The following is a 19,761-nucleotide window of genomic DNA, read 5'->3' on the forward strand; positions in this document are numbered from 1 at the left end:
CGCAACGGCTTCCCCACGTTGGCATCTCCCTCTACCCAGGCTTGTAGCTCACAGGTTTTTTTTCTGGCTCTGTCTCAGGACCTAAACTAAACCACGTTTGACCTCTGAGCCCATGTGCGCACCTTCCTTGGGTGCAGGAAGGGTGAACGTGAGAAAGCTCTGGGCTCGCTGGAGGGACGGCAGGCTCAGGGGTGCTGGGAGTGATGGACTTGGGGGCAGATACCGTCATGGGGGGCTGCGGAGGGACTGTTCCTGCTCCTGGGTGCTGTCTGGGGCCAGGAGGTGGGTGTACGAGGGCGGGAGGGCCCTCGCTGAGGCCGTGTGGCTCAACACCCGCTTCCCCCTGGGGCTGGGGGAAGGTGAGGACCCCTCCCCTGTGCCTGGGCCCTGGTTACTGCGCCCGTCCCGGTGCTGCCTGCTGAGAGCCAAGGTGCAGAATTCTCCCTGCCTGGGGTACACAGAAAAACAACCGGAGGCAGCGCTGGGCAAACGTCTGTCTTTAATGTCTCATGTCTCTGCAGGCAGTGCCCTTCCCCAGCAGCCACGTCCCTCTGCGTGCCCCACGCTGGGCTCTCTTCTCGAGGGGAATGGGCTTTTGTAATTGCTTTTGAACGCAGAAAAGCAATATGGGCCCTTTCCCAGCCCCTTTCACCCCATCCTCGCTGCTTGATGAGATGGGCTGACGTGCAGCCAGGGGAATTTTCCAGCCTCTGGGAAGCGTGTGCAGCCACGTGCTGCGACTCGCCCCACGCTGCGGCTCCCGCCGAGCTGCTGCCGGGGGCTCTGGAGGAGCCGGGAACATGATGAACACAATGCAAGCACAGCCAGACCACGGGGGGGGGAAGGAAAACTCTGCCATAAGTTAATTTTTAAAGAGTCTGATGCCCCGGGGCTTGTGTGCGGAGCAGCCGAGCGTCCTGCGGCCCCCACACACCTGGGCTGGATCTCGGGAGGTGCTGAGCCCCCAGCCCCATCCTCAGCCCTCTCCCTGCCTGCCTCGCTGGGGCCGAGCCATCCGTGGCCTGCGAAGTCCCTGCCCCACCGCCGGGTCCATCCCGGCTGCCCCAGGGGAGGCGGCGGGGGGCTGCGGCGCGGGGCTGCGGCGCGGGACGGGAGCCCCTCTCCCCCATCCAGACCTACTTGAGGAAGACGAGCAGGAAGAAGGTGGAGACGATGAGGACGAGGATGCCAGCAGCAAAGCCAAGGCGCAGGTTCTCCATGGAGGCAAGGGGGGGCTGCGTGTCCAGCAGCAGCCCCCGCCCCGGCAGCCCCAGCACGAAGGCTCCCGGTGCCTCAGAGCCGTGGTGGAGGCTGCAGGGGGACACCATGCCGCTCACCGCAAAGATGGGAGCGTGAGCCGCGCACGCCACCTCCACGGCCACGGAGCGCGACGAGGCTTGGCGAGCAGCCGGGGAGGCACCTCTGTCTTCCTCTTCCTCCTCCTCCTCCCCACGCGGGGTCCCTGAGGCCGGCGTCACCCCGGGACCACCCAGAGCCGGCTCGGGCACCAGTGTCACCATCCTGCAGAAGGGGCAGCTGATGAAGGCGACGGCGGCGGTGCGGCACACCAGCTTGCGCAGGCAGCTCAGGCAGAGGGAATGGCGGCAGGACAGCTGCTGGGGGGCTCGGCCCCCCCCGGCACCCCAATACGCCTCGTAGCAGATCCCGCACTCCCCGCCGGTCTCTGGCCCCACCGCCATGGCGCTCCGGGGGAGCGCAGCCCTCCTGCCGCAGCTTTTGAAGACGGGAGGCGGGTGACGGCCGTGCCCTGGGAGGTGTGGAGGGGGCGAGGGCAGCCGCCCCCCGCTGAACTTCAGTCCAGCCCTGGGGTGCTTGGCAGGCACCGGACCGGGACGCTCCTCCTCTGCTGCCCGAGGAAAGGCACTGCCCCAAAAAACCTGCCTTTTTTTTCCCCATTTCCTTTTACAAATCCATTATATTCTTCTTATTTCCCAAACACAATGTGTGGGGTTTTTTTAATTATTATTTTAGTTTAGGACGAGCTCACCAGCGGGGGACACCAGTCCCCCCATGCATCCATTCATGCTCAGGCTCATTTCACACCAAACCCGGGGCATATTTGTCACCCGGCACAGGGGATGGCCCTGACCAGCAACTGGTGCAACCATCTCGGGGTTCAGGTCGGCCTGGCAGCCGTGCTGACGGCACGTCCCTGCCTGCCAGGTCGGCCTGAACCCCAAGACGGTTGTGCTGAGCAAAGAGCGGCTGCAGACCGCTACCGGGGTTGGATGTGGGCAAAGAGCAGGGATGCTTTTTTTTTTTTTTTTTAATTTATTTTTTATTTCCCACCCCCAATCACTGAAAACACCTGAGCACAGCCTGGGGTGACACAGGGGCATCGCTCAGTGGGGACGAGGTGGCTCCCAGGTGATGCTTCGGCTGTTGGGGTGTCCCCGTATGTGGCTGAGTGGGGCTAGGGCTACGTGAGGCTGCAGTGGCCCTGGGGCAGCCTGACACCGCCAGTGCTTCGGGAAGAGCTGGCACTTATTTACGGGCAGGCAGCGGACCTTGCCCTGAGCTCCTGTCACTCATTACCACCCACCCAGCACGGCCAGGGACATGAAGGCGCTGGGCAATCGCCGACCGCTGGCACCGCTGTAGCCGATGGGATGGGATGGAGGGGGTGGTTTGCAGCATCGCTGCTGCTTAGCAGGTCTGGGGCAGCTGGCGGAACCAGGGCGTCTCTCCTCCCTCTCCTGCCGGACAAGTGGGGCTCCCAGCGTGGTCCCTGGCTGTCCTGGGCGAGCGGGGGCTCTGGAGGGGACGGCTGGGCCCTGCCACCCTCCCTGCTGCCTCACCGCGCTTCGTCCCCTGGCAGGCTGGCATCCGATGCCTTTCTCCTCCCTGATCCTGGGGAATGCCGAGCACCTCCGCTGCCTGCACCCCGCCGGGCACGGGGGAGCGGGGAGGGGTACAGGCGAGGGAGCCTCCCTGACCTCGGTCAGGCATCCCTGCCAGGGCTCCCCTCACCGTACCCCAATCGCCAGCTGCGCCCGTGGGTCCCCCTTGCCAGGTCCCCACCCAAGCACCCAGCAAGTCCCTGGATGGGACCTGCCAGCTCCTACGTGCAGCAGCAGCTCAACACGAACACAGAGGCTGCAGCAGGGAAACATCCCCAGGGCTGTCCCCAAAGGGCTCAGCCAGGGCCACGCAGAGCCGGCCTGGCTCTGCCGCCGTCGCACGTCCCCCAGGGTTTCTGGCGGCACACAGGGCTGTGCACCAGCCGCCCGGCCACCTCCATGAGGCCGCGCATGTGCCCCGCGGGGACGCGCTGCACGGGTGTAGCACACGTGAGGTGGCCCCAGCAGAGTCCGAGGTCTGCCCCTGCCTGGAAGTCCCCAGGGCTGCAGAGTGCAGCTCCCTGGAAGAAGTCCAAGCTCCTCAAATGTTCCCGGTGGGACGAGGGATAGGAGGAGGAGGCGACACCGGAACAGCCAGGCACGTGGCGGCTCTGCCATTGCTCTGCAGCCCCCGGCTTTCAAGCGTCCTCCCGCTTCCAGAAGGAAAAAGGCAGCAAACAACTACCAGCAGAAACCAGCTGCTTTTTAATAGCTTCTCCTGGGGGAAGGGCTGCGGCAGCACCGGGCTTATCTCTGCATTTTATACCTCAAGGTCCAGAGACAAAAGAATTCTGGGATCGTTACTTATTAGTGACAATGGAGAACTACCCACACGCCGCTGCACGGAGGCCATGCAGATCTGCACTGGGTGCAGCCCCAGCCCCAGCCCCCCCTCGCTGCTGGACCTGCGCTGGCTGTCGCGTGGCAGCAACGCTTTCTGCTCCCAACGTGTTTTTTGGATGAGGGATCCCACTGGGCTCCTCTGGCCAGAGCGGGTCCCTCGAGTCCTGGATCTGGGGCTGTTGCAGACTCTCCCCTACAACAGGAGGACAAATTAGGGGTCGGGGAGCTCCTCGCTCTGCCCTGGCACCCGCTGCCCGTGGCTGCAGCCCACCAGTGCCCCAGAGACACTCCCGTGGGCTGCCCGAGCAGAAGCCCCGGACCTTTGGCATGACATAAGTGCAAGGCACTGTCAGCATCCCAGAGCACCACATGCCCCTGGCCGGGTCCTCCCACGGGAGATTCACCCACCTCCGAGCAGCCCCGCTCGATGCCAGGAGCACGGGCACGGCGGTGGAGCTGCAAAGTCACAGTGGCCTCAGCGATGGCACTGCGTCCCTGCGGAGCAAGGGGCATTTCCGAAGGCAAGTCCATCAGGCAGAGAGGAAGGTCACAGCTGCACCCAGTTCCATCACCCAGTGCTCCCAGGCAAGAGGACGCTGGGCGGGCAGGCGGGAGGAGGGGACGTAGATGAAGAGGGAACCCAAGGCAGAGGCTAAGAAGTCATCGGGAACGTGGAGGGTGCTGAGACTCCTGGGTGCAGCAGCAGCCAGCCCGGGACCGTGCACAAGGAGGGCAGTGCTGGGCATGCTGTGCGAGTGTCTGTTTAACACTGAGGTGGCGTAGAAGGGGGACGTCGCCCCAGGAAGGGGTGATGGAGGCAGTGCCGGGCAGCCTCGCCTTCCCCCGCCCTGCCTAGCCGCTGTGGAAGATGCGGATGCGCTGTGTGATATCCTTGCGGCACAGGGGGCAAGCGTGCAGCTGCTCGCAGCAGGTCTGGCAGCAGCAGACATGGCCGCAGGGCAGGAAAACCATCTGGGTCTGGGGAAGAGACAGAAGAGAGGACACACAGGGTGTAGCTGTCCCGTGACACTCATCCCAGCACCACCGTACTCCAGCACAGGAGGAAATGGGGCTGGAGGAGACGGGGATCACCCAGGGGTGTCACAGTGTGGGAGGCAGAGCCGTGCACCCCGATCTCCATCCCCAGGCACAGCCCAGGGCTGTGTGTGCACAAGGGTCTGGGCTCTGCAGAGAGCACGAGTGCAATGGGGCTGAGGGAAGGACACGGGTCAGGGCTGGAGCAGCCCTGTGAACGCCTCCCACGGCTGCTGTGCGGACAGACCGGCACAGGAGCTCAGCAAGCTCCTTCCCAAGCCCTCAAGGAGCCCAGCCCGGCCCTGCCTCCCTCCCCGCTGCGATGCCTAAGCCTTGGGAGCTGGAGGGATGAGCGTCCAGGCCAGGGCGAGGCTGGGGATACAGATACGGGGGGATGTGCTGGATGCTGCCCTCACTCCACTCCCTGCTCCAGCATCACGCATGTGCCGGGGTCTCACCTCCTTCTCCATGCAGACAACGCACTCCGACTTCTTCTCGTCCCACTGCAGTGGTGGAGCCATCGGGACCACGGGGCTCGGAAGCTCCTCGAAGGGAGCGCTGGGTTCTGGGGCTGCAGGGACCTCAGCGTCCACCGTCCTCAGCAGCTCTGCAACCACAAGCAGGAGGTCTGAGCACCAGGAGAGCTGCCCATTTCCCACCCACTGGCACGCATGCGAGCAGATGGGAGCTCGGGGCTCCAATAAATAAGAAAGTCGATGGGACTGGCTTGACAGTGCAGCCCGAGCTCCGCCAGCGGTCCCTGCCTCTCCTACTCGCACACCAGCCCTGCATGGCTCCGCTCCCCAAAGGGAGGCATCTGGCCCCGCAGATCTCCCCATTCAAGGCTCGGGAACCTGGTGCGAGTGTCAGAGACCGGGCAGAAAAGCACTGATGGTACCTGGGATTGTCTTGGCCACAGCCAGGATCTCCTGAGCTCGCTTGAGGATGGCACGCTGCAGACCAGCCTCCGTCACGCCGATCTGCGGTGCAAGAGCAGGGCTGTTAGCTCTCGGAGGGGAAAGGAGGAGACACGTGTCCCCGAGGGGACACTGCGAACAAACTCTTGGGCCTCGCTGGGAAGACCCAGCCATGCCAAGGGAAGCACCTCTGCCAGGTGTCAAAGCCAGATAAGGGAATTCCCCTGGTGCCGTTTCTACTACAACGAGCATTTGGGGGATCTCAAAAGACAGAGCCAAGCTACAGCTCACCCTGCAAGCGATCTGGGAGAGCTCTGGCCCACTCGGACAGGGCACAGAGCAGCACTGGCACCGCTCCCTGCTGGGAGGTGACACACCAGGAGCACCAACCCTCCTCCTGCCAGACCACGAGCATAGCCATGAGCACGGCCGGGCTCAGAGCGAGGGCAGGTTCCGTCCCAGCGCAGTCGGTCTCATCCTGCACTGTGTATCTGCTGTCTCGTACCTTTTCCAGGTCACTGGCAGTCATGGTGCTGAGCATTTGCAAGGATATTCGATGGTGTGCAAAGACTGGCACGTACTGTCCTGCAGACAGCTCGGTTAAAAGGTTCACCAGCTGCCACTCCAAGCCCTCCTCCTGCAAAACACAAGGCGAGCTCCCAGACTTCGCTCTCGAGACAAAGCACGGGGACAGGCAGCAGCCAGGCTGGCAGCGCGGCCAGGCACTCTGCTCATTCCTGCCCTCTGCCCTGCTCGAAGCATTTTGCATCCCTGCAGACACTAAAGCTCAAAAGCCCAAGAGCCGGAGGAGCTTTGGCGCTAGGCATTTGATGAGCACAATTCAAAATGCTGTGTTTTGGGAAGAGTGGAACATAACTGCTTTGGCAGCTGATGTCTGCAACAGCATCTGCTTTGCAAACTCGAGCTGAAATGCAGCCCGGGCAGAGCTCGGCTCCGTCCCTTTGCAGCCACTCCCGCAGGTATTTTAACAGCACGAAGTCCCTGGCTCAGTACATTAGGGCAGGGACAGACAGGAGTTGCTGCATTCAGACGGATTTGTGGGGGAATTTGGGGAGCCAAGCAGAGCTGGTTGGGTGTTCAGTTGGAACAAAAAGCCCTGCCTGGAAGGTGCTCGGAGTCCTCTGCTCCCAGCAGGTTTGACGGTGGGACAGCAGCTCCAGCTGGCCGACAGCTGAGGCGTTGGCTCCTTACAGACCTGGGCAGCCCCATAACCTCCAACGGACTGGAATGAGAGAGGGCTGCTGGGCAGCCCTGCTCAGAGCACGACGGCTAAATGCAGGGCAGCCCGGGGTCTCCGCCGGCTCGTCAGCCTGTGCGAGGGGTCTGTGCCCTGCTCCCTGCCTTCGCTGAACCTCTGGGTCCAGGCAAGGCCTTCGCTCCCCACCCCGTGCTCCGCAGAGCGGAGCACAGCTACAGCGAAAGCATTAACTGCAGCAGCGACCTGGAGTTTCAGGGAGAGGGGCTTCTGGTTCAGCAGGCGCTGGTACTGGATCAGCCAGTAGTTCTCCTGTTTGGTTTCACTCTTTGCCTCCATTTCCAGCTGAAAAACAAACTCATTCATTCAACAGCCCGAGATAACGTTGCGAGCAGTATTTAGGGCAGCCTGAGTTGGACGTGTAGGAGGGGAAACCAACAGCCTGGGCTGTGCAGGGCCCGTTCAGAGCACTGCGGTGGGCACAGCTATGCTAAGAAGATGGGCATTTCTGGCCTTTCTGCAGGCTGGTCCCACTTTGACCCCCACAGCCAGTCTAAGGTTGTGCATCCCCTCCGCTCTTTGCCCCAGACACTGGAGCCTGGTCTCCTGAAGCTCAGGAGAGTCTGGAGGTCTTCAGGATTACAAGACCACATGCAGGCCCCTCGTGGGATTGTGCTCATCTCCCACTACAATGCCCTTTCCTGACAGGGGAGACTGACGATGATGATGGTGCCTCATGCTGCACCAGGGCACGGAGCTAACTGTGCCCCTGAGAGCTTGCATTAGCACTTTTTGAAGTTAAATCAGTCTCTGGATTGGACACAACCCCTCAGAGCCCTCCTCTGCTCCCCTTTATTCCCCTGCTGACCCATGGACCCTCTCCCTGCAGCCAGCCCCTGCACTTCCTCATCTACAGCACCTAATTAGGGGCCTTCGTTACCAGTATTTGTCGCAGTTCTTCTTCCCTTTGCTTCTTTTCTTTGAGAAGCTGCTGCAGCAGGTAGCCGAGTGCTTGGCGTTGCTCTGTGATCACCCCCTGCAACAGAAGGACTCTGGCATCCACATCTCCGTACCGTATAGCTGCAAGCCATCACCCTGCCCCGATTTCCAGCAAAGCACTTACCATACCCAAACCAGTCACAGCAGATGTGGAAGCCCTGTGCTCCACGGGCCCTCGGCCCGGCTGAGCAGACAGCCTGAATCCTCTCCTAGCAGCTGGCATGGCAAACTCAAGCTGCACCCATTTCTTTCGATCCCGTGCTGGTGCCAACCCCCAGCACACCCCGGGCAGCCCCAGACTGCGCTGGCCTGCAGCTCTTCATCGCTCCCTCAGAAGTTCAGTCAATGACATTACAAGCGTTCATGGTCCCCCTCCTTAACACAGAAAGACCACCTGAAACTAGGTCTGGAAGCCTGCAGGACAGGTAAGGCAGTGACCTCCCCAGGCCTTTGGGAAGCTTGCTTTCATTGGGGTCTCCCACCAAGCACCACCGGGTACCAGGGCAAGGCAAGTCATCCCTGCAGCCACACCGCTGGGCAATGAGGAGAGGTTAATTGTCTCGGGAACGTCAGACCACGTGGCATCTCTGCATGGTTCAGTCCCAGCTCATACCTGCTGGGAGGATCATTAACTGAGCAGAGGCCAGTAGTCATCAGCCGCAAGGACTTCAGATGTCCATGTGCAAAGGGACAAGATGTTGTTAAAGGGCTGACCTCCTAAAGAACTGTGGGGAAACCTTCATCGACTGGCACCTGGACCCTACAGAGGGACAAGGTCCTCTGGTTAAGCAGGAGACAGGAACACCTACCCCACCATTAGCTGATCAGAGATGCTTTGCCCTGATGGAGGCAGGAAAGCTCTTCTGCGTCAGGACCTCCACAGCGGTCAGAGGGACAACTAACGACACGTGGGAGCTGCTCCAGCCGAGAAACCCAGGCAGCTTCAGCTAACCTTGAGATGAGCTCTCCTGCCCACCCGCACTGCAGACACCCCGCTGGGATCGCTCTCTCCCAAACTGACCTTGCAAGAGACCTGTGCAAACGCCTCCCCTTCTCAGGGCGCTTTTGGTTCTTCCCGCTTTCCAAGGATTTATCAAGTTCATTACTAAAGCACCTGCCTATCGGGGGAGGAAGGAACTGTCTGCTGCATGGGAGGTATCGAGCGTGACTACAGAAAAGCTTCTGCCAAAGCACTTTGTGGGCACTGCCTGGGCACTGGGGCTTCGATCACAGCGGGAACCTTTGGGCTGCCGACTGCCAAACGGCCGGGGGTACCCAGAGAGATGAAGCTGTTTAGGCCTTGTGTCCTAGTGTCCGGTGCCGAAGTTGCAAACGTACTGTGCTGCCTGCTGGGCTGCAGATTGGCACTGGGGCAGAGCCTCGTTTTCTGCACTCATCTGGAACTCCTGTGGTCAGCTAACAGGAATCATCCAAGTCCTGTGTCACTGGAACTGCATCTGCCTGGGGTTCCTTGGTCTTCCCTGCATGAGCTTTGGGCGGTCTCCCACCATCAGGCCTCCAACACTGCAGCGTTATACGGAGGAGCCGCATGAGTTAAGGTAGCATAACCCAAATCTTATACGTCAAGGTGTCCAGCCCAGGGCTCAGAGGCAATCCTGTCAAGTCAGCACTTACCAGCCTGCTGGGTGCACTACTCTTGGCAAGTATATGGTGTTTGCTACTGATTTCGGGCTCACTAAACGGGTGACCTAACCTGGCAAATAGCGCACACAAGAAAACAACGGATGCTAAGGCATAGTAACAAAATTTAAAGCCAAGCCGCTTAAGCCAAACTTGATATTCCTCAATGTGTGACTGCTGATGAAGTCAGCACACCGAATGGTGGGATGGCAGGGCAGAGCAGCCTGGGAGACAAGGCTTAGAAACGAAGGGGCAGAGCTGACAGCCATCACTGGCAGGTATTGAAAAACAAAACACAACACAACGTAGGAAGCCATGCGATGCGCAGCAAGCAGGTGTTTCTGGGACAGCCAACAACTGGATCGCAAAGTCCTTCCCCACCCAGCAAACCTGGAACTGCCCATTGCTATCAGGGCCGGCTCGTTTGTCTCTCCCCTGAAAAATGCATCAAGATGTTTCAGAGCAGCAGCAATGTTCCCGTGTTACCATGACAAAGAGGGTTTTGTGGTGTCCTGTGGGTAAGTACCCTTCTGACTAAGCATAAAACCATCTGGGAACTGCAAGGAGCAAAAGAAGCAAGTGGAGCTTTTGCGATCCCAGAGCAGAGAGAGGGTGGTGGGGCAGCCCCAGGGCCCTACATACCTGCAGCGTCTCTGTGTCCAGTTCTTGCCTCTTTAACTCCAGCTGTGTCAACTGCAATAACTCTGTTTCTATTAATTTAATCTAAACAGAAGATGAAACATTTTTTACTGACATTTGAAATGACTTTAATTTATGCTCTTTTAAAATGAGGTCTAACTGCTGCCCTGGGAGGGACGGCCCTGCAGAGCCGCCCAGAAGTTTGGGGAACCTGCTAATGCCCTTCCGTGATGGATGCTCTTAGGGTTGCTCTTCGTCTTTGGCCTGAGGAGCTGTGTCCCCAGCTCTCTAATTGTCTCTCTACTCTAAACACCTTCTGTTCAAGTCTAGAAGCACGTTGCAATCAGTTTGTTCAGCCAGACCTTTTGCAGCCACTCTGGAAGGCAGCAACTAATTGTCAAAGTCCTCCTAGCACCACCACTCAAACTGCAGGTTAACTGGGGCAGGGTCCTGGTTTCCAGATGCTCCAGCAAATCCCACAATGATACGTGCTCTTTCAGGTGGGGCAACTGAGACACAGAGAGGTGAAGTGAGTTGCCCAAGATCCCACAGCAAAGCCAAGATGAGAGCCCAGCTCACCTATCTGCCAGGCCATCAACCATCCCCAGGCCGCGCTGCTTAATGTGTGCCACCGACCACGAAATTCCTGCCGACACCGGGGCTCTGCAGCAGGCAATACCCGTGGCTCCTGCCCATTCACTGCCTGTGCAGGATGCTGGTGGGGTGGGCTGGACTTCAATACCGAAAGGTCCAGCCATGGTATGAAGAAACAAACAGAGCAGGGGCGAGCAAACTGCAGGGCTCTTATTGATGAACTCAAGCAATGGAGAGTTGTCAGACTCATCTCCTGGATTGTCCATGCACAATCCATAGGCTTCTAGCAGAGGTTGGTCACTGAGTGACTCAATATACCCAAGCTCTTAAGCTTATCCACCAACTCCTGGCCTGAGACTTTTCCGCTAGTGTCAGACCAGGAGGGAAGGTTCTGGAGCACTGTGTCAGAAACCAGCCACCCATCTTCGTGCCTCAACCACTGCTACTTTCCCATCTTCGTGCATCAACCACCGCTACTTTCTCCACCAGCTCTTGCTCTTCCGCCCGACTATCGCATTGCACCTTCTGCAGAATGGAGCTCAGAAAGGCAGGCTGAGAATGGGAAAGAAAAGGTGAACTTATGGCTCAAGGTGCAGTTCCGATGTGCTGGATGGAGATGCGGTGGACTCATGTGCAAATAGCAGCCCTGCTAAGTACACACCCTGAAGGAAATCGTAGTTGCAATTGCAGATCACCCCCACCGAGCCAATGCAGGTCTGTCCTCTAGTGACCACTCTCCAGCACTTCATCCACTTTAGTGCTGAGATGATTGAAGCAATGGCAATCCCACTACTTCCACGAATCTAAAACCTGCATTGTCACTCCCCCTATGGAGCTGGGAGGCTGTAGTTCAGCCAACACTGCCAAACGCTTTGTTACAGAGCTCTTAGCGATACAAGAGCTCTTCATTTCCTCCAGACCCTGCTCTGTGCTCACAGCGCTTTAATCTTCCTCAGAAGGGTTTCATCAAATGGCGGTATGAGCCGAGGAGCTGGTTGCTCTTTCCTCTGTGGCTGACTCACCTGGTTCCTGATCTGCCTGTGCATAAGATCCTTCTTCACCTGGAGAGCTTCAAAGGCAGCTTTCTGCATCTCAATCTAAGGGACAGGCAAAATCCTGCTTAGTGAGGTTGTTGATGCAGCTGCAAATGGGCTAAGCCCTGTTACCTTGCAGTGACTCACGTGCAAGCACCTGAACAGTGCTTACTCTGGGCAACCGTGTCCTGATTACACCATGACTTAGACCCCACAGTCCCAAAAGGTAAAACCCACTTTACAGACAGACACAGAAGTTATAGTCATGTTCTTCAAAGGCAGATTTTGAATGCTCTGTATGAACGCCACGTCTCATCTTCAGCAGCACTGAGCACCAGGCTCAGTGCGGCAGGGCATGGCTGCCCAGCACTTCTGAAAAATGAGCTGCAGAGGTCTCAGGTTCAAAATGAGGTATTCAAAGGGAGCAGAGGCTTTGAAAATGCTTCCTGTAGACAGCTTGCCCCAAGTCACCCAGGAAACCTGCCAAAAAGACAGGACTTCTGTGTCAAAATCCTCTCTATTAATCATCAAACCAGTTTTGCTTCCCCTGGTCTGTGGTGCTGTCTTTTCCAAAAATTTCCTGTCTACTTAAAAAATAAATACATTTTTCTTTCAACCACCCAAGTCAATTTGTTCGAATACCAGAGATTCTCAAAGCTTAGCACATGATGTTAAATAAAATAAATTCTGCATGCAGCCCAGCTCAGCCACTGTTGCTCCTGTGCTCCTCTTGATCCTGCTTTCCTGTGCAGTTGCAAAAGTTGATCCCCCCCAACAAGCAGTTTGCTCCCTCGCCTACCTGCTGCAAGATCTGACCGACAGCTTTGTTCTGATCCAGCTGTTGCCAAGCCAGGATTTGCTGGAACTTCTGATCCGTCTCAGCTAGGCTGCAAGAAGATGGATTTTCCATGGAGTTACTGTTGGGTCTCAGACTCTTGACACAAACAAGAGGAAAAGCAGGCAACAGGGAATCCAGGAACGGAGAAATTTGTTACTGGACAAGGGTGAAGAGCCATGGCACTGCACAGCTGAAGGCTGGCAGGTTTAAAACCTCCTTCCCTACAACCAAACGAAACCTGCACCACAGAGCAAGCCAGCGCCGAAGCACCGCTGCCGGCATGTGCACGGCTTGAAATCCAAACAGGGGCTGCCGCTGCCCCAGCAAGCTGCTCAGGTGATGAATTTGCACATTGGTATCCTGCACTGGAAAGGGTGCACTTGCAGGCAGGACCGTGTCTGCTCTCTGTTGGGCAGGTCACAGGCACACAAAGTTGTTTCTGTTCAGTGCCAGACATTGCCAGATTAAAATTTCTCACCTTCTTGTAAACAGAGCAAGCCAGAATGCTCTCTGCACCTATAGCAATGCAACAAGTCCTACATACATACAAACAGCATCCTTGAGACAACCCTGGGAGGTGAGGAAAGGAGTTCTGTGCCAGAGTTTGACACTGAACTGGCTAACAAAACACGAAGACGACCAGTCTAATTTCACCCTCCATATTTAGCAGAATGTATAAAGTAAAATAAACAGTGTAAAAAAGCGATAGTTCATCCAAAGTATGATTAACATGCATATTCTTGTGGTTAGAAGGTGGTTCATTTAATCAAGTTTGACAGTTTCTTTAAATTGCATTGTCACCTGCTCTTCCACAGCTGTCCTGCTGCATTCCAGCGGCTGCAGGAGTTCCCGGGTGGACATATGGGAATTACAGCAGGGACTGCTGGAAAGAAAGGGACTTTACAACAGTACCACCAGCCCCAGACATCTCCCGCTGTACCTGGAGCAGGCCTGGTTGACAAGGTCTTGCCGACGAGACTCGTAGGTCATTTGGATGAGCTTGTTCTTGTAGCTCTCGGCCAGCATCTGTTGCATGGCAGCTAGGAGACAGAAGTGCTGTCAGTGCGCATCAGGAGCAGGCGTCTAGAGCAGGCGCTCATCTACCACTGGCAATTAACAGTGCCTTCTCTCTCATTTCCAACCTGTCCTTGCTTTTTCTATTTCATTCATTTCAGAGCTAACTCATTCAGCTGCAAGACTCATATCTATTTATTGGGAAATTAGCTGAGCAAACTCTGCTCTGCCTGTGCTTGCATCTCTTCAGTGCTCAGAGGAGCCCAGTCCCTGCCTACCGACACTCAGATGGGCTGCAGCTCTGCCTGTCCCACTGCGAGTGACCCATCCTTGGGGTGACAACACATACCCCATTTCCCTCGCAACGCCAGGAGATCTGTTCGTGGTCATCATGAGCAGAAAAGGCTCCTTAGCACCATTCTTGTTCACCATACACCTCCTGCCTCACGAACCTGATCAGTTGCCATCTGTTTGGTACCTCTGAAATATGAAGCACTTTGTGTGCTTATATCCAGTCCCACAAACTCCTTGTGTGACATGCTGTAGCTACACAGGGAGCGCAGCTTGCACCTCAAGGAGGACCGGCAGTGAGCTGAAGGTAGAAGCAGTGGATCAGCTATGGTACACATGCAATGCTACCCCCTGCAGCTCTGCCCCGCTGCACCAAGCAACACAGCAAGAACGTGTGTGCGACAGAGCATCTCCCACATGGCTGTCACCTATTCGGTGCATCTCCAGAGGAACCAGGCCTTTCTTGCACCTTACCACCCCAAAGAGTTGTCTGGACTTACAGGCCACTTCCCTTCTGCGTAGATGCTCCGTCTCCTCCTGTGTTATTGCCATCAGCTGCTCCATCCTTATTCTGCCGAACAAACAAGAACAATTCAGCCACTCTTTCAAACAAGCACTCTCTCGCTTCTCCTCCACCCACCCAGCTCAGAGCCTAAAGGCTGGGCAGATTCGCCCTGCCACCTGCTCAGGAAAGCCATGTGCTTATCAGAGACACAAAAGTCTCAGTGATTTCTCGTAAGGAACCTCTAAGTCTACGGGAGACAACATAAATTTTGCTCAAAACCATGGGGACAATTGCTTCTTAGGCCGGAAAGCTGATCTTTCTCAGAAACAGAACATCTGTGCAACGTGCACACATTCTCACCCAACACGGTGCCAGTCCCTTTTTTTGCTTTCCTTTCTCTCGAGGCTTGACGAGCACGTTAAAGCTGACCTCAGTGAGCAGTGCCGCTGAAAGCAGCAGCCTGGCCTCCATTCCCGCCTCCCCTGTCCTCGTCCCAGCACAAGCACACACAACGCCAGTTAACAGATCAGGAACTGGTGAGGCTGGAAAACTACCTGACATACAAAGGGATTATTTTCAGCCAGGTCAGTGTCCCCATCCACTTTACTGTGCCACAGCACAAACAGTTGGCTGAAGGGAGGGGGCAGCACATAGGCAGGGGAGAGCTGGGGACAACCACTTTTGGTGGCAAAGCTAGCTCAGAGTGTTGGCTGAATGGCAGCATTGCTTTCAACACATTCCGCCCAGCCTGTACACGTTACTGGACCATCTTCACAAATGCCTTGCTTTCCAACAGATGTCAGATTTCTGTTGGTCCTTGATAGTGGAATACAGCTCCCAAACTCCTTAGCTAGGACCATTCAGAGATGAAAAAGAGGTAAAATCACCATCCCACGGGGTTTGCCAGACTGGGTAAGACCAGGCACATCTAGTCCAGTGTCTTGCCTCCAACAGTGACCAGAACCAGCTGCAGGTATGAGATGAACCTCCCCTGACTTAAGGTGGATTCAGACTGGTGGCTCTGAAAGGGAGGTCCCAGCCCTCTTCCCAGCTTTTTGCCCCTTTTCTAGGACATCTTATTTGAAGGAGACTCACCTCTCATTCTCCAAGGATTTCAGAATGTCTGAACTTTGGTTTTGCCTAAAAAAAGATAAACCAAGAGGTTTTCGTCAAGCTGAGCAGGACATCCTTCTCCCCCAGATGGCAGAAAACAACTTTGCTTCCTGTGCACAGAAGAGTAGCTTTAAGCAGGCTGGTAACCTTGCGTCAGCACCAGCCCAGCAGGAGATCCAGCAGATCTAGGCAGTGGTACCTTCAACTACTTCAAATATGCACCTTCCATGAGGAATTCAAATTTTTTCCACAGCACTGCAAAACTCCAACAGCACACATATGTGTGAAACACCATTTTTTAAGGTGTCAGATTCCACGTCCTTTAAACGGGACTTTGGCAGTTCAACAGCTAAGGCACCACCTACAGACACCGATCCTGACCGGTTCCTTAAGACTCAGAAAGGGCAAAATGAACTGCTGAGAATGGCACAAAATAACACAAGTGCCCGAGGGACAGAGACCACTGCAAGACACCCTGGGACCCTACCTCTGGTTGTCCTCTAGCAGCTTCTGGATACGGCTGGCAATGCCTTGCTCCGCTTGCTTCAACTGCTGCAGCAGCTTCAGGCGCTCCTCCTCCAAATAGCGCTGGTGCTTTGTGAGACCCTCCTCCAGCCTCATCTGGTCCTAGGCCAAAGCAAGACAGAACCGAAGGAGAAAGTGGTCAGTTTAGGAACGGCAGCGTCTTGTACGGGGCCTGCCCAGAGGAGACCTACCTCTCTCACTGTCTGCAGTATCTCATCCTTCTGACTGCTGATCTGCTGAACAAGCAGAGCATGTTCTCTTTGCCCCATGTTCAGGCGCCGCTCAAATTCTAGCTTCTCCTGCATTTTTTGTTCCTGAGAGGAGCAAGAAGAAAGATGAATGCCAGAAATCAGTAGAGCGCTGGCTCTGCTCCTTCTCAAGCAAGAGTAAATTCTGGCAAAAATGTACGAGGCACAGTAATCCCCTCAACTACAAGAAAGCAAGCCAAATGGCAAACAGGAGGCTTGAGTAGGGGATGCAAATATTCTCTCCTTAAGAACCCAAAAACTGTGAAGCAGAAGCTGCTGCTCTCTTTATGACAGTCTCCAAACTCCCCACAACTCATTTCAAAGTCACGAAGCTGAAGTCCATGGGCATCAACCCATACAACTGAAACAGCCGATACAAACACCCGGAGGGAAGCCCAAAATTAAGGTTGTGTTCAATTCCAGATGGGAAGGGGACTCCCGTGTCTGAAGACAACAGAGTGAAGGCAGCAGCCAGCTACGAGCAGCTCTAGCCAAGGGGAGAGGTGAACTGTGTGACGGGAGCTTCTAATTATTTCCAAGTGAGCCTTGCACAGGGGAAGAGACAAAAAGACCAGTGAAATAAAAAGAAGAGCAAACTAAAAATGCAGCCAGGTGAGGGGAACGGAGGACAGGAACAAGGAATGCTGGGAGAGAGCGGGAATGGTGGCACTATGAGCCAAAGGGCCAAGGTGGGAGCCACCGAGGGGCTGGCGTTCGGGACAGGGACGTGCTGAGCAGTCTGTGCACGGACGGCTCACACACGTCTGCCCATCTCGTGTGAAAAACAAACTGAGCTTTCAGCACAGAGAGGCAAGAAAAAAGCCACCTGCTGTGAAATCCCCCAGATCCAGCTCTGCAAACAGGGACTGATTTAAACTGGAACTGCTTGCTCACGAGAGAGACTGCAGCTCATCGGCTGTGTGGGTCAGACAAGTCAGCCACAGATTCCCCCACGCTCCCACTTGTCTTCTGCAGGGAGGAGTGAGCAGCTCTGGGGGGGTTTCTGCAAGAACTCAGTTCTCAAAACATTCCGTTTTGGCTGAGAAACCAGATAAAAGGAGGGAAAACAAGAAAAAAAAGTGGAGCTATTCTGCAGAGAAAGCATTTGCAGGGGTTCATCCTTACCTTCCTCTTCTCATAATCCAAGAATTTGTTCTGAAAAATAAGCAATATCAGCAGACATTTACTCCCAGGAGCAATTTTTTGCAGATATTATTAGCCCACATTATATCTTTCCCTAGCTGAGTAAAGACATCAACCAAAGGCACAAAAAGATTAACATAGCCACAAAGTCCAGTCATTCATCCTTCTCCAGGGTCAAAGAAATTTACTCTGTACTTGCTAAACAGCACAGGAATTAGCACAGTTTATCATAACTACGTGCCTGGCCTCGCCTTTCCCAGGTAGGGCTGGACATGCCTAGCACTTGGCTGGGAATCACAAGGTTCTTCTGCAGCTTGCTGTCCCCCCCCAAAATCGCATGTGTGCCCATGCTGCACACACTGTGTCACATTGTCACCCCTCTCCCTTGACTGCATCATTGCTTTCAAGGACAGAGACAGTTCTTTACGATCTGTGTTCCAGCAGTCAGCAGTGGTAACACCATCCCCAACTGTCGGGGAGGAGATGAGTCACCCACACCCACGGTGCTATGTCTGCTTCTGGGCACCGATGCTCTCTTGATCCTAAAAGACGTATCTCGTGGGGGAAAAGGTGATAAGGGAGGATGCACTAAGTGCTGGGAGATCCATTGATGGAGCAGAGGGATAAATCCAAAACCCTCTCGCACAACTTCACAGGCAGTGGAGCCTCACCTGCCACTCGCTCTCCTCCTCCAAGTACTTATGCACTGCCCTGTCCACCCCATCCACCGAAGTTCCTCCTCCATCACTCTCCAGCGTGGGGAGCAGATACTGCGAGGGAGGGTAGTACGCAATTCCACACTCTGGAAGGTATCAGACAGAAAAACAAGAACATTTGGTGCTTAAAGACCTCCTTGGCAGCATGGCCGAGGGCTGGCTGGTGTGTGAGACTGCTTCCAAAAGAGCTCCTTCAGCTCAGGCAGGCTTAACAACAAGAAGCTCTGAGGGAGGCAGTGCCACCCCATTCCCACCAGGAAGACGATCAAAGCTAACCTGCTCGGAGAGAAACGCTTCCTTCGCACAGGTACAGGCATGTTGACGTCTGCAGGGCTGCAAATGTTACCGCCCGTATTAAAATATGTTCTGACTGTCCTTTTACTTCAGGGATGAGCACGATGTCTGGCAAGGCACTTCGCCTGCATAAAACCTCTTCCAAACCTTCCTGTCTGGATTAAACTCAGTGTGTGCAAAGTCACAGTACATTATCTTTGTCCTCTGAGTTTCCCATCTGGTTTCATCTTTCTCTTAACAAACCGTCGGTCTGCAGCCCCCCAGTCCTTTCTCACAGCAAATGAGGGTAGAAGGGACCTCGAGTGACTGCTGACTCTATCTCCTTGTCCCAAGGCAGCTATACCTGGACAATGCCTAAACCTCCTACTTGAGAAAATACACATGAGAAAACAAAACCACAGGGAGATGCAATGACTTCTTATGGTCACTCAGACAGTCTCTGACTCAGCTATTCTGGTGTTTTAATAAAACCATTATAAATTACAGTGTGACAGTAAAAAGCAAGTCTCAAGGAAGGACTCCTGTTTCGCTTTCTGCCAGCAAAGACACCTCACTCACTGACCAGCCTGCCGCGTGTGCAGAGCATCAAAAACCACCCCAGGCAGAGCCAACCCGATGCTCGTCCTTCATTAATGCAATCTGTGAACACGCCACAGCACCTAATGAGAGCACAGCGCAGCCCCCCAGGTTCTCACTACCATCCGCACACTCTCCTTGCTTACCTTTGCAGAGGAACTGCTGAATGGACTCTGTGCCTGCACTGCAAATATCAGGTGATGGGTAGGTCATGGAAGAAGCATCCAAGGTCAGCGTCTCCAAAAGAGAACACACAGAGCTGCAGGTTATTCTGGTGGCCCAGCCAGACCCCAACTGCAGTTATCCTTGCGGCTCCCCAACATTTCACTTATGGAGTGATAATTTCACGTTACCCTAAATTCTGACATAAATACGAGTTTGTATTGAATTTCCGCTGGGGGTTTGACACCTCTCAGAGGTGACTCTGCTGTCTCTTATTTGGGAGCTTCTGAGCTGGTCCTTCAGTGGAACATCGCCCTCACGCAGACATGTCTACTTTGTGTTTAAGCACAAGAGGGCACAGCACTTCTCAATTACAGAAATTTTCTATGCATTTCTGTATGCAGGAGCCCTTAAGCATGATGCATGGAAGGGATGGTGATACAAAGGACACAGAGAGAAGAGCAGCACCAGTAAGATTAAGTGGAAGGACCACTTGATGTTTTGTCCTACTGTGGCCACCAAAAGGACCTAAGGTTGCCTCCTGTAGAGAAGGGCTT

The 19,761-nt window shown here is 55.3% G+C and overlaps 1 protein-coding gene across 11 annotated transcripts in view; it reads right to left on the minus strand.

Moving 5' to 3' along the window:
• Positions 1-482: 482 nt before the first annotated feature.
• Positions 483-19,761, minus strand: part of LRSAM1 (leucine rich repeat and sterile alpha motif containing 1) — a 31,617-nt gene continuing 12,338 nt past the window's right edge. For 6 of the 11 annotated variants that reach the window (XM_087752645.1, XM_087752647.1, XM_087752646.1 and 3 more), the window contains 18 exons: positions 19,189-19,279; positions 18,449-18,505; positions 18,128-18,258; positions 17,439-17,468; positions 16,257-16,379; positions 16,028-16,167; positions 15,523-15,567; positions 14,423-14,493; positions 13,558-13,657; positions 12,579-12,666; positions 11,768-11,842; positions 10,155-10,235; positions 7,813-7,908; positions 7,119-7,217; positions 6,162-6,293; positions 5,638-5,719; positions 5,198-5,346; positions 483-4,682 (listed from right to left, as the gene is read on the minus strand). In XM_087752645.1, coding sequence (XP_087608771.1) covers positions 4,557-4,682; positions 5,198-5,346; positions 5,638-5,719; positions 6,162-6,293; positions 7,119-7,217; positions 7,813-7,908; positions 10,155-10,235; positions 11,768-11,842; positions 12,579-12,666; positions 13,558-13,657; positions 14,423-14,493; positions 15,523-15,567; positions 16,028-16,167; positions 16,257-16,379; positions 17,439-17,468; positions 18,128-18,258; positions 18,449-18,505; positions 19,189-19,279 — 1,716 coding nt within the window. In that variant the 3' untranslated portion in view covers positions 483-4,556. The remainder of the gene's footprint in view (positions 4,683-5,197; positions 5,347-5,637; positions 5,720-6,161; positions 6,294-7,118; positions 7,218-7,812; positions 7,909-10,154; positions 10,236-11,767; positions 11,843-12,578; positions 12,667-13,557; positions 13,658-14,422; positions 14,494-15,522; positions 15,568-16,027; positions 16,168-16,256; positions 16,380-17,438; positions 17,469-18,127; positions 18,259-18,448; positions 18,506-19,188; positions 19,280-19,761) is intronic. The other 5 variants (XR_015703656.1, XM_087752651.1, XM_087752649.1 and 2 more) reach the window with 5 other exon arrangements.

This window comes from Nipponia nippon, unplaced genomic scaffold (genome assembly GCF_047370975.1).
Source record: "Nipponia nippon isolate SJK-2023a ecotype South Korea unplaced genomic scaffold, ASM4737097v1 scaffold_16, whole genome shotgun sequence".
NCBI classification, from domain to species: Eukaryota; Metazoa; Chordata; class Aves; order Pelecaniformes; family Threskiornithidae; genus Nipponia; species Nipponia nippon.